General features: G+C 44.8%; 1 protein-coding gene across 2 annotated transcripts in view; it reads left to right on the forward strand.

Moving 5' to 3' along the window:
• Positions 1-15377, forward strand: part of LOC139418481 (protocadherin alpha-C2-like) — a 36083-nt gene that overhangs the window by 6226 nt on the left and 14480 nt on the right. Inside the window, exon 1 of one of the 2 annotated variants that reach the window (XM_071167990.1) lies at positions 8385-11145. The exons of the other annotated variant lie outside the window; for it this stretch is intronic. Coding sequence (XP_071024091.1) covers positions 8614-11145 — 2532 coding nt within the window. The 5' untranslated portion in view covers positions 8385-8613. Of the gene's footprint in view, positions 1-8384; positions 11146-15377 lie in introns of those variants that run through there. 2 annotated transcript variants of the gene reach the window in all.

Here is a 15377-nt window from a genome sequence, read left to right on the forward strand (position 1 = left end):
TGGACAGATGATTCACAAATGTCACCTCTTCTGTCGTTCCTTCGTCTCTTCATTATTCAGCAGGGCCAGTTTGGAGGCAGCAGCATGCCTCTTGCCTGGCCTCAGCAGTGTAACACACTACTCTGGCTTTAAATAACCGCACAGTCATGAACAGTGAAGCTCTCAAATTCACAATCACAGTCTACTTCATTATAACAAATATCATCCACCTAATCTCATACTGTGCGGTAGGAGAACATGCTGTTTGGCCAATCTAAATGTTCATTTTAAGGTACATCTAAAATGGTAATCCGTAGTCTATCTGTCACTATACAACCATCATTCGTCCAACCACATCTATTACTCGTATCACATCCAAACGTCAAAGGTCACGGACCAAAACCAAGAGCATAACATCACTACAGATCAGTTCAGACAACCTGCACACCAGTGGAGGCTGCTGACGGGAGGACGGCTCATAATAATGGGTGGAACGGAGCAAATGGAATGGCATCAAACACATGGTTCTGATGTATTTACTACCATTCCACTTATTCTGCTCCAGCCATTACCTCCAGCCATCCTCCCCAATTAAAGTGCCATCAACCTCCTGTGCTGCAACACATATGAGAGGGAGAGGGAGTGAGGGAAATAGTGAGAGAGTGAGAGAGGGCGAGAGCTAGAGAGAGAGATGGATGGATGGAGGATGGATGGATGGATGATAATACATACAGATACATACCTGGATATCTCTTCAAGTATGTGGCTCCCTCATCAATTTATATGCAGATGATGCATTGTTATACTCAGCTGGCCCCTCCCCGGATTTTGTGTTAAATGCTCTACAAATAAGCTTTCTTAGTGTCCAACAAGCTTTCTCTACCCTTAACCTTGTTCTGAACACCTCCAAAACAAAGGTAATGTTGTTTGGTAAGAAGAATGCCCCTCTCCCAACAGGTGTGATCTCTACCTCTGAGGGTTTAGAGCTTGAGATAGTCACCTCATACAAGTACTTTGGAGTATGGCTAGACGGTACACTGTCCTTCTCTCAGCACATATCAAAGCTGCAGGCTAAAGTTCAATCTAGACCTGGTTTCCTCTATCGTAATCGCTCCTCTTTCACCTCAGCTGCCAAACTAACCCTGATTCAGATGACCATCCTACCCATGCTAGATTACAGAGACATAATTTATAAATCAGCAGGTAAGGGTGCTCTCGAACGACTAGATGTTCTTTACCATTCGGCCGTCAGATTTGCCACCAATGCTCCTTATAGGACACATCACTGCACTCTATACTCCTCTGTAAACTGGTCATCTCTGTACACCTGTCGCAAGACCCACTGGTTGATGCTTATTTATAAAACCCTCTTAGGCCTCAACCCCCCCTATCTGAGTTATCTACTGCAGCCCTCATCCTCCACATACAACACCTCTTCAGCCAGTCACATTCTGTTAAAAGGTCCCCAAAGCAAACACATCTCTGGGTCGCTCATCTTTTCAGTTCACTGCAGCTAGCGACTTGAACGAGCTGCAACAATCACTCAAACTGGACAGTTTTATCTCAATCTCTTCATTCAAGACTCAGTCATGGACACTTACTGACAGTTGTGGCTGCTTTGCATGATGTATTGTTGTCTCTACCTTCTTGCCCTTTGTGCTGTTGTCTGTGCCCAATAATGTTTGTACCATGTTTTGTGCTGCTACCATGTTGGGTTGCTACCATGTTGTTGTCATGTTGTGATGCTACCATGCTGTGTTGTCATGTGTTGCTGTCTTGCTATGTTGTTGTCTTAGATCTCTCTTTATGTAGTGCTGTGTTGTCTCTCTTGTCGTGATGTGTGTTTTGTCCTATATTTGTACATATATATATATATATATTTTTTTCAATCCCAGACCACCGTCCCCGCATGAACCCTTATGCCTTCTGCTAGGCCGTCACTGTAAGTAAGAATTTGTTCTTAACTGACTTGCCTTGTTAAATAAAGGTTGAGTAAAACAAATGTGACGTGTTTCTAATCATGTCCTTGTCTTCTCTAAGATGTACAGTATGTTATTTCTTATGCATGGCCATAGCTGCCCAGGCAATAATAATCTAGTGTTTCTATCAGTCCGTCTCTGAATGGCTTGGCTGGTATGTTTCTGCTGAGGGCTGCAGGTGGCAGACCAAGCTAAAATGAGATGTGTGTGAGCCTGCTAGCACAAACTGTTCACTGGCGCCCTCTGTTTGTGAACTGGTGGTAGTGGAAGGTGGGATGATGGAAGTTTTCTCTGGCAGTCTGTAGGAGGCTTGTATTTGACCTGTCTTACTCAGCCAAGAGATGTATCCATTAGAAACCATCAGTGCTTGACATGATTTGTAGAGGTTATTTTTTTGTATGTGATGTGATGTTCTCTTTACCATCACAAAGGGAAATCAGTCAGTGTGTCAATGACCTCACAGAGGAACATTTATTTTCTACTTTATTGTTGACTCACAATATTAAGGTTACAGTGCACTCACTGTCTCTCAATCACGATATAACAGTAACTGTTGACAAAATGACATGACAGAGGATTCTCACCCACAGACAAACACAACCGTTCAAAAGTTTGGGGTCACTTAGAAATGTCCTTGTTTTTGAAAGGAAAGCACATGTTCTACTTGTCCTCTTGCTCAGTTGTGCACCGGGGCTTCCCACTCCTCTTTCTATTCTGGTTAGAGCCAGTTTGCGCTGTACTGTAAAGGGAGTAGTACACAGCGTTGTACGAGATCTTCAGTTTCTTGGCAATTTCTTACCTGGAATAGCCTTCATTTCTCAGAACAAGAATAGACTGATAGGTTTCAGAAGAAAGTTATTTGTTTCTGGCCATTTTGAGTCTGTAATCAAACCCACAAATGCTGATGCTCCAGATACTCAACTAGTCTAAAGAAGGCCAGTTTTATTGCTTCTTTTATCAGAACAGCCGTTTTCAGCTGTGCTAACATAATTGCAAAAGGGTTTTCTAATGATCAATTAGCCTTTTAAAATGATACACTTGGATTAGCTAACACAGCGTGCCATTGGAACACAGGAGTGATGGTTGCTGATAATGGGCCTCAGTACGCCTATGTAGATAATCCATAAAAAATCAGCCGTTTCCAACTACAATAGTCATTTACAAGCTTAACAATGTCTACAATGTATTTCTGATGAATTTGATGTTATTTTAAATGGACAAAAAATGTGCTTTTCTTTCAAAAATAAGGAAAGTTCTAAGTGACCCCAAACTTTGAACGGTAGTGTATAAGTCAGGAATTTCTCACTCGTTCACATTATAAGGGCATCTTAGTGCTTGAGGCGTCACTACAGACACCCTGGTTCGATTCCAGGCTGTATCACAACCCGGACATGATTGGTTAGTCCCGTAGGGCGGCGCACAATTGGTCCAGCGTCGTCCAGGTTTGGTCGGTGTAGGTCGTCATTGTAAATAAGAATTTGTTCTTAACTGACTTCCCTAGTTAAATAAAGGTAAAATTAACAAAAGGAAAACATTAAAATGATAGGCTAAGGCACCTCGTCATGTGTGGAAAAATAGTGTTTCTCTAGGAATTATTATGGCTTCCCATGCTCAGTGTGATATGATTAGTCACAGTTTCAGTGTGAGCGTGTGAGAGTTGCTGGAGATGCTTGACCCATTTGGATCAGTGAGTCAGAGCAGAGAGAGGATACTCTGGCTGCAGCCGATGAGGAGGAGCTGTGAGGTCATCAGTCATCGCCCAGAGCCGTCTGATTACACCAGAATGCACAGAGGAGGGCAGTGAGGTCATCAGCCATCGCCCAGAGCCGTCTGATTACACCAGAATGGACAGAGGAGGGCAGTGAGGTCATCAGCCATCGCCCAGAGCCGTCTGATTACACCAGAATGGACAAAGGAGGGCAGTGAGGTCATCAGCCCGCTCCAACAGCTCTGGAACTGGATCAGAGTTCAAAGGGAGGAGAGTTGGGATTATCATTCATAGCTCAGGGCTCCAGGACTGAAACAGGGTGTAGTAAGATGTACAGTAGAAATGTTTGTGCATTGGCACAGAGACACAGACACAAATTAGCAGTCATTCTCTGACTCAAGCCTTCCTGGTTTCCATTACTATGTCATACACAACTAATTGACCTTGGAGATGATATGATGCAAGTTTCTGAAATTCAACAGTTACATTCACCTGCTGCCTCATATTCTGTGAATGGCAGGATTGCTCCTTGTATAAAGTCCACCACCAGCTAGTTTTGTAGTGTTCAGGTTATTGTACTAAAGACAAACCAATCTCTCAAGCCATAGGAGCATGGGTAAGGGTGTAGTTGATGGCTAAGCTTCAAGTCAATTGTCACCTGCTTAATGTAGATACAGTATATCATGACACAGACTTAGAAATGAATAGACCTGACTTGCTCCTCTAACATATTGAGGTGTTGGGGTGGACAAGGCAGAAATCAGCAGGCACTATGAAATGTGCACAATGTTGGGAACTCATACAATACTGCAGTGAGTCATGGACACTAGAGGGCACCCACTGTCACATCTAGTCATGCTGTTTCTGTGCTCAAAAGCTTCAGCTGGAGGCAACAGCAGTCTCCGTCCGCAGCTTGAGAACAAGAGCGGAGGGAAAGAGAGAGAGATGGATAAATAATTGGAACGAGTGGGGGGATGGTGTCTGATAAAGGGAGGAGTAGAACGAGGGAGATGCCGTTTTGAGTGCAGTTAGAAAGAGAGGGTTTGTCTTTAGTGTCCCTGTTGCAGTGGAGCCTGAGGCTGGTTGTGTGTCCGCAGATGCCCTTGCCGAGGGCACTGTTCTGCTGTGCTGTGGTGGAGGCTGTCTGTCTGCTCTCTCAATTGAGTGCACCTCAGCTGAAATCCAGCACACTTACATAAGCGAGGAGGTCAGGAGAGGAGCTCCATCAAGGATCCTCAGAGAGAGATGTCTGAACAACGGTGTCCCGTCCGTGTTGGGTGTGAGGTCAGATGCCAAATAGAATGCACCACTGTCTAGGGTTCAGATGTCATCATTATGTTGTGTCAACATGAAGGGGAGTGGAGTTGTGCCATCAGCCTTTTTTCCACTTAGACAGACCCCTCTCCTCCTGCTCACTGTTCTGTGTCCTCCCCTGTACTAATCTTTATGTCGCTCTCTAATCTTTATGTCGCTCTCTAATCTTTATGTCGCTCTCTAATCTTTATGTCGCTCTCTAATCTTTATGTCGCTCTCTAATCTTTATTTCGCTCTCTAATCTTTGTGTCGCTCTCTAATCTTTATGTCGCTCTCTAATCTTTATGTCGCTCTCTAATCTTTATGTCGCTCTCTAATCTTTATGTCGCTCGCATAGTAATAATACAAATAAAATACACAAATAAAATACACAAAAATAAAATAAATAAAACGTGAGGATAGGCTACCATTTGTCCCATCTCTCATTTAATCGGACCCACTTCTCAGACTGCAGTAAATTTTACGCTATTTCAAGTATGTTGTTCTTTGCGATCTGATCCGAAGCTTATAGTTTAATGATAGGCACCACAGCATATTCAGGTTCGGGAAAAAGTCAATGCAAAACGTTTGAATTCAACGACCCTTTTCCAGGTCCACAACAATTTGCAGTTGTTTTTGTCTTTCAGAAACGGTCAGATACAGCAAGTCACAAGAAAACATTCTGCCAACACCTCCAACGAGATTTGATCAAGTTCACGATTGCTATTTCCTTTAGATAGCCCACTGTCTTGGCCTAATTTCAATACTTCCAAAGTATACAGCAAATCAGAACGTTATTGTCACCGTAATGGGCGTTATTCAGCCGGAGTTATCATGTTCGTTCACAATTTTACAACAGGTCTGATTTATAACGGTTAATGTGCGTATGTACGAAGTGAGCCAAGTTTATAAATATTTTTGTGCGTGCAGTCTTTTCAGAAATGTTGTTTAAAATGGCAACGTTTACAAATGAGGCCCCAGGATATTAGAACAAAGATGTGTTCAGGGACCTGCCATTCCTGAGTCACTAGGAAAGGTTTATTGTATATTTACAGAGTGAGGCTGAGATATTTCAGAGTCCACAGCAGGAAAACCCGTCTTTGTGAGTGTAAGGTTGAGAAACTATACACATTTTCTCAGTGGAGACATTCCAGATGTTATTTTCCCCCTTTCAGTATCCAACAAGGTAACATGGCATGATATGTACGTTGCTGGTGTGCAGCAACAGAATCTCTAGAATTGATTGGCTATGTTAGATTTGTCTATGTAACCTTTCCACTCAGTATTCCTTTGAGAGTTCAAGCTCAGATGTCTCGTTTCCTCTTCTTGTGATGAGGGCAGGGATGTGTCATTGGGATGTGGGGTTTGGGGATGTGGGGTTTCCCTGGCATGTAGAGAGAGGACTACGGATATGGCTGCTCAGTGAATTAGTGGTCTGCAATCCCCTGCCTACTGCTGGAATAACACCCATGTCCCAAGATCCTCTGATTCTCTGCGAATGATCTGTTTTCACTAATGCATAGACCCACTTGGGTTTAGATTGACAGGTCTATGGGCCTGTGTTGCAGATAATGGGCTTTCAAACCGGTCTCTCTCTTTCTCTCGAGCACGCATGCACACACACATTCCATCATCAAAAGTCAAGTAAACAGTGTCTTTCAAACAGTGGCTTTTGTTAACCTTACAAGCTCATAAAGTGGGCAACACAAGCAAGCCGTTCGACGGCCTGTTAGATACGGCGAAAGCTATTGATACAAATTGACTTCACCGCTCACCGCTGAGAGTCATTAACGCGAGCACTAAGTTGTGATGTATCGCATCACCTGTACTTATTTTGCTGATGTCAGCACCCAAAGTGTCTCTCAGCAAATACATGACCTTTACAACACCATCCCTCTTGAAGTCTGGTCATCTCCTGATTTTAACCACAGAGACAAGCTTCTATCTTCTCTGTAGAAAAATAATATTTGTATTGTGTAATGTGTTGATAAGGTCTATGTATTCCATTTGTCCTTAAGGAGCAGGTTTGTGTTTGGCAATTTACCAACGTAAAAATATGACTACTTACTGAGAAGTTCCAAAATTACAGTATATTTACTTTATGTTAGTTTGCCCAATGAGAAAGGAAGATATTGCATTTAACGCCATATCATTACAGTGAATTCGGCCAGTCTTATAACATGTAGAGATGTTTTAAAGACAAGATGTTTTAAAGTCTCCATTAAAAGGCATAGGTCTACCACAAGTTCCCCATTCGCCAACTCATGTGTGCAGGACTCAATCATCACTCTGAATAGACTGTAGTTTATGTCATCAGTTTCAGAGTGTCAGATGAATTTGCTCCAGTTTTGTTGATGGATGCACAGAGAGCGTCCCTCGGGCGTGCTCGACAGAATTACCCGAACTGTCTCGTGTCAAAGCTGTTACATGTAGACAATGATGAAGATGATGACAATCATGCTGATGAAGACCATGATGATGTGGCTGGGCATCATGAAGATGATGATGTGCACGATGAAGATGGTTATGGTGATGGTAAAAGTGATGGTGCTGGTAATTAGGATGATGATGAAGAAAATTAGGGGTTGCCTAGTACTGCGTGCACAGTGGTGAAACAGAGGGGAAGAGAAGTCGGGCTTATTGGAGACACCGCGGGCATTTTAGATGTGATTATTTGAGCTGACACTCTGGGGTCGAGCACTGACAGCAGTGATCCTTGTGTTAGAGAAGGTTGTGGATGTCAGGGCGATGCACGTGATCTGCTTCGGTTATGTTCCCTGCCAAAATGTGGAGGTGTTGGGTGCGCGATAGCAGAGTCTAGAGCTAATATGAGAGCCGCTTTAGGGGAAGCCGCCATGCAGCTGTTTCAATTCAAACAAAGGAGGTCAGGCAATTACAGTCCCCAGAACGTGCCTCGTTTGAGATACCTGTTGTAAAATTTGACTGCAGGGTTTTGCTTCGCAGCATGGGGTAATTGCACATTTGGTATAATGATAAAAAGGGTCTCGGGAATAATTGGTGGGGCAAGCCTGTATAATGAGCAACCACATTAATCATTTCATTTTCAACCATACAGCTGTGTAGGTTTTCCATCTCCATTTAAACGAGTGATGTATTACAGTAGTTACACAATACAATGGCACAATCACACGGTAAATGGCTGTAAATAAAACCAATCGAAGGCAACGGATTTGGTGGGGTTGTATCCAGTCGCTGTTCCTTCTCTTAAGGTGCTGACATTCATCCAGCCAGCGGTCTTTAAGCACACGGCCCCTCCCCCCGACGCTCTGTCCCGACACCATCACACTAAGCAGTGGATTGAGAGAGAGACGGGGATAAATGGATGGGGAGGGGGCGGTTGCACCATTGGGGAAGAGGAGAGAGAGAGAGAGGGCGATACCGAGCACCAGTGGCAGGCAAACACACCCGTCAGCCGCGTGCAGAGGAGAGAAAAAAAGGCAGCACGGACAAAAGAAACATGGATGTATTAGAGAAGTATCCACTCAAACAGATAACGGAATGGATGTGCCGTTCCTCCTGCACCTAACGGGGAACGAATTAGCCTATTTTAATGCGGTGGTGCGAGGCGAGGTATTGCAAGCTAAAAAGGCGGAAAGCAGTATTTAATCCGTCTGCGGATCCCATGAGCTTGCAATGGCTGTTATGGGGATATGTAGCTGTATAGGAAACAATGTGGCTCTTTCTTTCGTTGTATTTTTCTTATTGTGTGGCCTTTCACTTGGACAACTACGGTACTCTATTCAGGAGGAATTAGAAAATGGAGCGGAGGTGGGGGATCTTGTGCAGGACTTGGGGTTGGATATTCGAAAGCTCTCCAATCGAAAGATAAAGGTAACCACCAGTGGAAAACGGTATGTGGATGTCAATCCCCAAAATGGGAAATTACTTGTCAATGAAAGAATCGACAGAGAGACGCTGTGTGATTTGAGCAGCACCTGTCTTATACATTTAGAGGTGCTTGTTGAAAACCCGTCCGAGGTGCACAATGTCGAGGTGGAGATTGTGGATGCGAATGACAATGCGCCGCAGTTCCCTAGTGACGAGTATCAATTGGAAATTGCAGAATCGGCTTTACCAGGGTCTCGTTTCCCCATTGAGAACGCCCTGGATCCGGATGTGGGATCCAATTCCGTTCGTCTGTATCGACTCAGCCCAAACGAACACTTCGCACTTGATTCCAATAAGCCCTCTCTCAATAGCAAGAACATTGAGCTGGTGCTCAAAAAGCCCCTTGACCGTGAGCTGGCACCTTACCACCAATTCATTCTGACTGCTGCAGATGGCGGAACACCAGCAAAAACCGGTTCAGCTCTAATTAATGTGCGAGTCCTGGACACCAATGACAACGTTCCTGTATTTGACAGCTCAGTGTACAAAGTCAAATTGTTAGAAAACTCACCAAAAGACACACTGGTCATCAAATTGAACGCCACAGACCATGACGAGGGTACCAATGGGGAGGTCTATTACTCTTTCAGCAGCTACACTCCTGAGAGAGTCAGACAGATGTTCAGCATGGACAGCAACACGGGAGAGATCAGAGTGAGGAGCATTGTGGACTACGAAGAAACCAACTCTTATGAGATGTACATTCAGGCCATGGATAAAGGCCCTGGTGCTGTGGCAGCCCACTGTAAGGTGGTGGTGGAGGTGGTGGATGTGAATGACAATGTCCCAGAGATAGTCCTGTCCTCTCTCTCCAGCCCAGTGAGGGAGGATGCCCGGGCTGACACCGTGGTGGCCCTGATCAGTGTCACAGACCGGGACTCTGGTGCCAACAAACAGGTGAACCTGGAGATACCGCCGGGCCTGCCCTTCAAGATCAAGTCCTTCAGAAACTACTACACCCTGGTCACCTCCGCCTTCCTGGATCGCGAGACCACTGCTGCCTACAATGTCACCCTTAGCGCCACTGACGGCGGCACCCCACCCCTCTCCTCCCAGAAGACCATACAGGTGGATGTGGCTGATGTGAATGACAACCCGCCGCGCTTCGAGCAGACCTCCTACACGGTCTATGTAACTGAGAACAATGCCCCCGGGGCCTCGCTGTGCACCGTGAAGGCCCAGGACTCCGATGTCAACGAGAACGCACGCATCACCTACACCGTCCTCAATGACAACAACCACGGTATCCCCGTCACGTCCTATGTCTCTGTGAAGGCCGACACGGGAGAGGCATACGCCCTGCGCGCCTTTGACTACGAGTCACTCAGGGAGTTCCACTTCCAGGTCAAAGCTCAGGACGGGGGCATCCCGCCCCTCAGCCGGGTGGCCACTGTCTACATCTACATCATGGACCAGAACGACCACATTCCTGAGATTGTCAAACCTCCAGGCAACGGCACACGCTCTATAGAGACAGTGCTGAAGAATGCTGAGGCTGGCGTCCTGGTGACCAAGGTGGTGGCGTACGACGCAGACGCGGGTCCCAACGCCTGGCTGATCTATGTGTTGGATCAGTCCACAGACTTGGACCTGTTCAAGGTGCATGAACACACAGGGGAGATCCGCACCACACGCAGGGTCCTGGAGGATAACTCCACCTCCTTCAGCCTGACTGTACTGGTGAGAGACCACGGCCAGCCTCCTCTCTCCTCCACCGCCACCGTCAATGTGGCCGTCATGGAGGTGCCACCCAAGGTGACCCCTGACCCCAAGAGGGTCATCCGGCCCCACAGCACCCTGCTCTTCTCCAATGTGACCCTCTACCTGATCGTGGCCCTGAGCGCCACCACCTTTGTGTTCCTGGTGACCGTGGTGGTGCTGGCCATCGTGCGCTGCCATGCCTACTGCACCCAGCCTGGTTCCTGCTCCCCCTGCTGTGTGTCCCAGAAGACCCCCCCTGATGGCGGGAGCAGCAGCACAGTAGGTGGTTCTGGGGGTGGAGGTGGTGGTGGGGGACAACCCAATAACAATGTGGCGCTGCGGAGAGACCTCAAAGTGGAGCCTCACTATATTGAGGTGCGTGGGAATGGCTCCATGACCAAGACCTACTGCTACAAGACCTGCCTGACGGCCACCTCAGGAAGCGACACCTTCATGTTCTACAACACAGGCCGGCCCATCAGCGGCACCTGGGGTTCCGAGCGCTTCTTCACGGGCGGAAGCGGGTTTGTACGGAGACTGAGTATGCCCGACGCTTCATTGCAAGTCTGTCCAGAGGTGCGTCATTTTTTACCTATCAAATGATAGACAGGTCGTGCATGGCATTCCAGAAGTAGTCTCACAATCTGTCACCTCTTCAGATTACATACTAGGCTTTAATATGTATTGGTTACTGCATGTTGGTGCTGGCTGTCTTAAATGAGTGTTTTAGCATTCCGTCATACCACTGTTCTTGATTCTGTTTGTTACATGAAGGGCTTTGGCTGCTCGGTAGTTCTACATTCTAGCTGAAGTTGTTCGTTGTCATATTTTTTGCTTTGTTGTCATATTCTAGTTTTGTTGTGCTGGTACGTCTTGAGACAGTGTCGGTTTTGACATGTTTCTTTGATGACTGGCCAGTGTGAGTGCTTGTGTGTCTCTTTGTTCCTCTCCCTGGTTACACAGTGTAGCTTTTTCCTCCACCCAGCTCAGCGCTCACACTGCATTAGTGTCAGATTGGACGACTTTTTGGAGTCCTGCTGTGTTTCTGATGATTCAGGGATTTGTGCTTCACTTTGATGTTGTCATCAAATATTCAGTCGGTGCAGGTCAATTTGACTCTAACTCTGGCTCATTCTCTGTCCAAGTGTGTTTGACTTCATCATATCTCACAGTGTCAGGCTTTGTGCCTGTGATATCTCCAGTTTAAATGTGGATGCACAGTATCTCTGTGTGTGAGCGTCCATGCATATATTTGTGTTTTTTCCTTCTTTAGTCTATTGGGTTAAATTGCAGTAACCCCCAAAATCCTCCCAGTATTGCTCTTCCTGTCTTTTCTCTCCAGTCTGCCACATGGACTCCTCACTCAGACTTCTCTCTATTAGTCTTTTCTACTGTCTCAGCTCTCTAGACCCTCTTCCACTGCAGCACTATGCAGCCGTAGGAAAGTGCTGGCATTCATGTTCGAGCATGGCTTAGGAGTCACGGCTGAGTGCTACAGGAAATGACAAATACATTCTGCACATGTTTACCACAAGGCTGGAATGTTAAGAACTGCAGCAGCAATGATGATAAACATGTTCTTTAGCAAGGAACCACTGGCTTGAGGTCTGAATGGGGCTTTTGTTTAACCTCAGTAAGACTTCCAATAGGTGTAATTCATTTCCATAAGAATAACAGAGTAGAGCTCATGGAATTAACGTTCCTCAGAGTGTGTAAATGGTTATTCAGCTGCTATGTCTTTTTAAATCCTTGGACGTTCGGGTTATGTTAGGCATGTTATAAATGTCTGTTTATGGTTTGTTGTATTTTTGTCCCTGTTTAATTGGCGTGAACTCATGTTTACTCTAACGAGCAGACATGTGGGTTGTGTGCTCCAATGGGCTGGCTGGCGTACTCTCCGATGCTCTCCTGTTTCAGCACTCTGCTCTGGGGGCTGGATAGGTTGATGGTCAAAACGTTGTCTTAACGTTATCAGGCTGTAGATTGGAGGCCACAGCGGTTGATTTTGGATGTTTTGGTGGTTATGTTGTTGTCCTGGATGGGTCAAGACAGTCCGTCAGTCAGTCAGTCAGTGGTGTAGGAACAATAAGCAGAGGCAAGATAAGAGTGGCGGTGGAAATGAAATTAACCTCCAGCCACTGTTTCCCAGACCCACAAATTAGATTCGCTCCGAGAGGCTGTGTCTCAGAGAAGGAGATACTCCCCTCAGAATTAAACTGATTAAAACATTAATAATGTAGGTTCTATATCTGGGGCGCCTGCTGACTCCTGAACAGGGCTGAGGCTTAAACTACTACAGTACTGGAACCTACCCACAGGTCTGATGTCTTAAGGATCTGATGATGTTGATGTCAGTGGTTATGATTTGTGTACATATCCAAAGTTCTGAAGCTCCGTTATGAACCTTCATACAATCATTAAACCTTGTGGAAAGCAAACTAAACTGCAGGCTTTAATTATTGAGATCAATTCAAAGCACTCACGCCCACAGGGAGCAGCTTTCGGGAGGAGAACATCAATGAACTTGAATAATGTGTGACTGCCCTAGGAGAGCCACCCTTAACCCTTTAACCCCAGTCCAACATGAGCAGGGGATGGAGGATGTGGTTGCCCTGGTGACAGAGGGCCTCTTCCTGATTGGATTATCCCAAAGCCCAGCTGCAGTCTGACTGATGAGGCAGTCATTTACCAAGGCTTACCAAGATTTATTTACATACGTGCACACACACAATCACACATACACCCAATATGATAAACTGACTCATACACAAACTCACAAATCCTCTCACAGAATAACTATCACAGACAGAAATACAGGGAATCTAAGAGTGTATCAGTGTGTCTCTTTGAGAAAGGGCATATGTGTTATGCAACACCGTTTGGGTCTTTGGATGTCAAAAGAGTCAAATAACACTATTTGACGCATCAAATAAGCTTGACATTTGACACCTCAAATAACACAATTATATTATAGAATGTTGAGTGTGCGGAATTTACACGTGCAAGCCAAGCGCCACCTTTACGATCACTGTCAAGAGCTGTACAATACTGGGTTGGTAATACGGTATTATTTGTTCGACCAAATGGGAAAACGTTTGTGTGAGCATTTGAAATTAGATTAGGATCAAACGAGCAGGATCAAAAATGTTTGCAAATATATTTGATACAGACGTTATCAGCAACGTCTGGGGTGTCTAGCTAGCTTTAGCGTGGTACCTAGCTAGCATCGATGCAACCAGCCTGAAAACAATGACCAGTAGTCATTTGCAGTCATTTTCATTATTCTTAGCAATGATTTAGGAATCAATGTGAGTAAGTAAGTATTAGCTAGGTAGCCACTTGTTGTTCTCCTATTGAAATAACTAGCTAGCCAGCTACTTAAACCTGTTGCCCAAAACTAACATTATAAGCAGCCAGCTAGCTTTATCTGGCTAGTATGGCTTGATCAGGCCGGGGTATGTGCTGTGAAGCTAGCCACAATAAGGATTACCCACATTAGTGGAATTTGCGTGTTGCCTTCAAAATAAAAGTCCGTATTTGAAATTGATGCTGAAGGTTATAATTGATGGAATAATGACATATTTAGACTAGATAATGTTAATCAAGGTTGGAATGTTGGAATGTGGAGCAATGAAATGGAGTATCAGTTTACTCGGTAACACCCACAGAACACAACTGGGAAGAGTTTACGCAAATATTAGCATCATAGCTCTTATTTATTTATTTACAAGCATTTCGCTACACCCGCAATTCAATTCAAGCAATAACATCTGCTAAATATGTGTTTGTGACCAATAATACAATTTGATTTGTTTATAGTGGGACTTTGACTGTGGGAAATCACTTCCCTCATCAGCCTATTGTGGCTATTTGATTTTTGTGTTTTGATTTTTGTGGCGTTTTGATATTCACATTGCGCTGCACAGCTAAGGATTGGGGGATCAGTTAAATGGGGTACAGTATCAGTCTACTCAGTAACCCAAGTGCTTTTTCCCACAAAGTCCTCAGAGTTATCAGGCTCCAAAACGTCCAGGTTGTATTATTTTCCTCTGGAATAGTGTTCAATACACATAGTAAGTTGACTGGTACAGTAAATGTGGCTCAAATTCAGAGTCCCGCAATAAGAGCTACGATGCTAATGTTCTCTGGGTGTCACTGAGTAGACTGATACCCCATGTCGTTGATCCACAATCCATAGGTAAGGCTGTACAGTGAAATAAGCATGACCCAATGCAATTCTAAAGTATAATACATTCAGTGTGATTTCAGATTTGTTTCAAATTAACAAATTATAATATTTTGTTGAATTTATATAAGAACATACCTACCTCGTTTAGCATGATCTATTCCATTATGCCATGATTCCACTATTTGTATTAATTTAGCACTTTCATTGAGATACTTTTATTTTCAAGGTGAACTCACAAATTCCACTTTGTCTAATTCTTATTGTGGCTAGCTTCACATAGGTGGGTCCTACCAACATTAATCAAATAAGAAGTGTTTTATAAATTAGGGGTATTTTGGATGATGACACCTGGCTAGATAGTTAGCTAGCTAATTATAGCTACTGAAAGAGATGATGTCGTTTTGCTATGTTTTTGGGGAAGAACATTGTTTGCAACCATCAGCTAGCTAGCTGTTTTGTGACCTGCACTGTCGAGAGCTTGGGGAAGTGGATCTGCGCTCGTGCAGCAGCGGCAGGTGTGCGAGACAAAACTTTACCAGCATCATAGCATAGGTATTGGTGACTCGTTGGGACGTTGGAATAGGAATGATAGTGTAATCAATGTGTAATAACTACGTGA

The sequence above is a fragment of the Oncorhynchus clarkii genome, chromosome 10, assembly GCF_045791955.1.
Source record: "Oncorhynchus clarkii lewisi isolate Uvic-CL-2024 chromosome 10, UVic_Ocla_1.0, whole genome shotgun sequence".
Taxonomy (NCBI): Eukaryota; Metazoa; Chordata; class Actinopteri; order Salmoniformes; family Salmonidae; genus Oncorhynchus; species Oncorhynchus clarkii.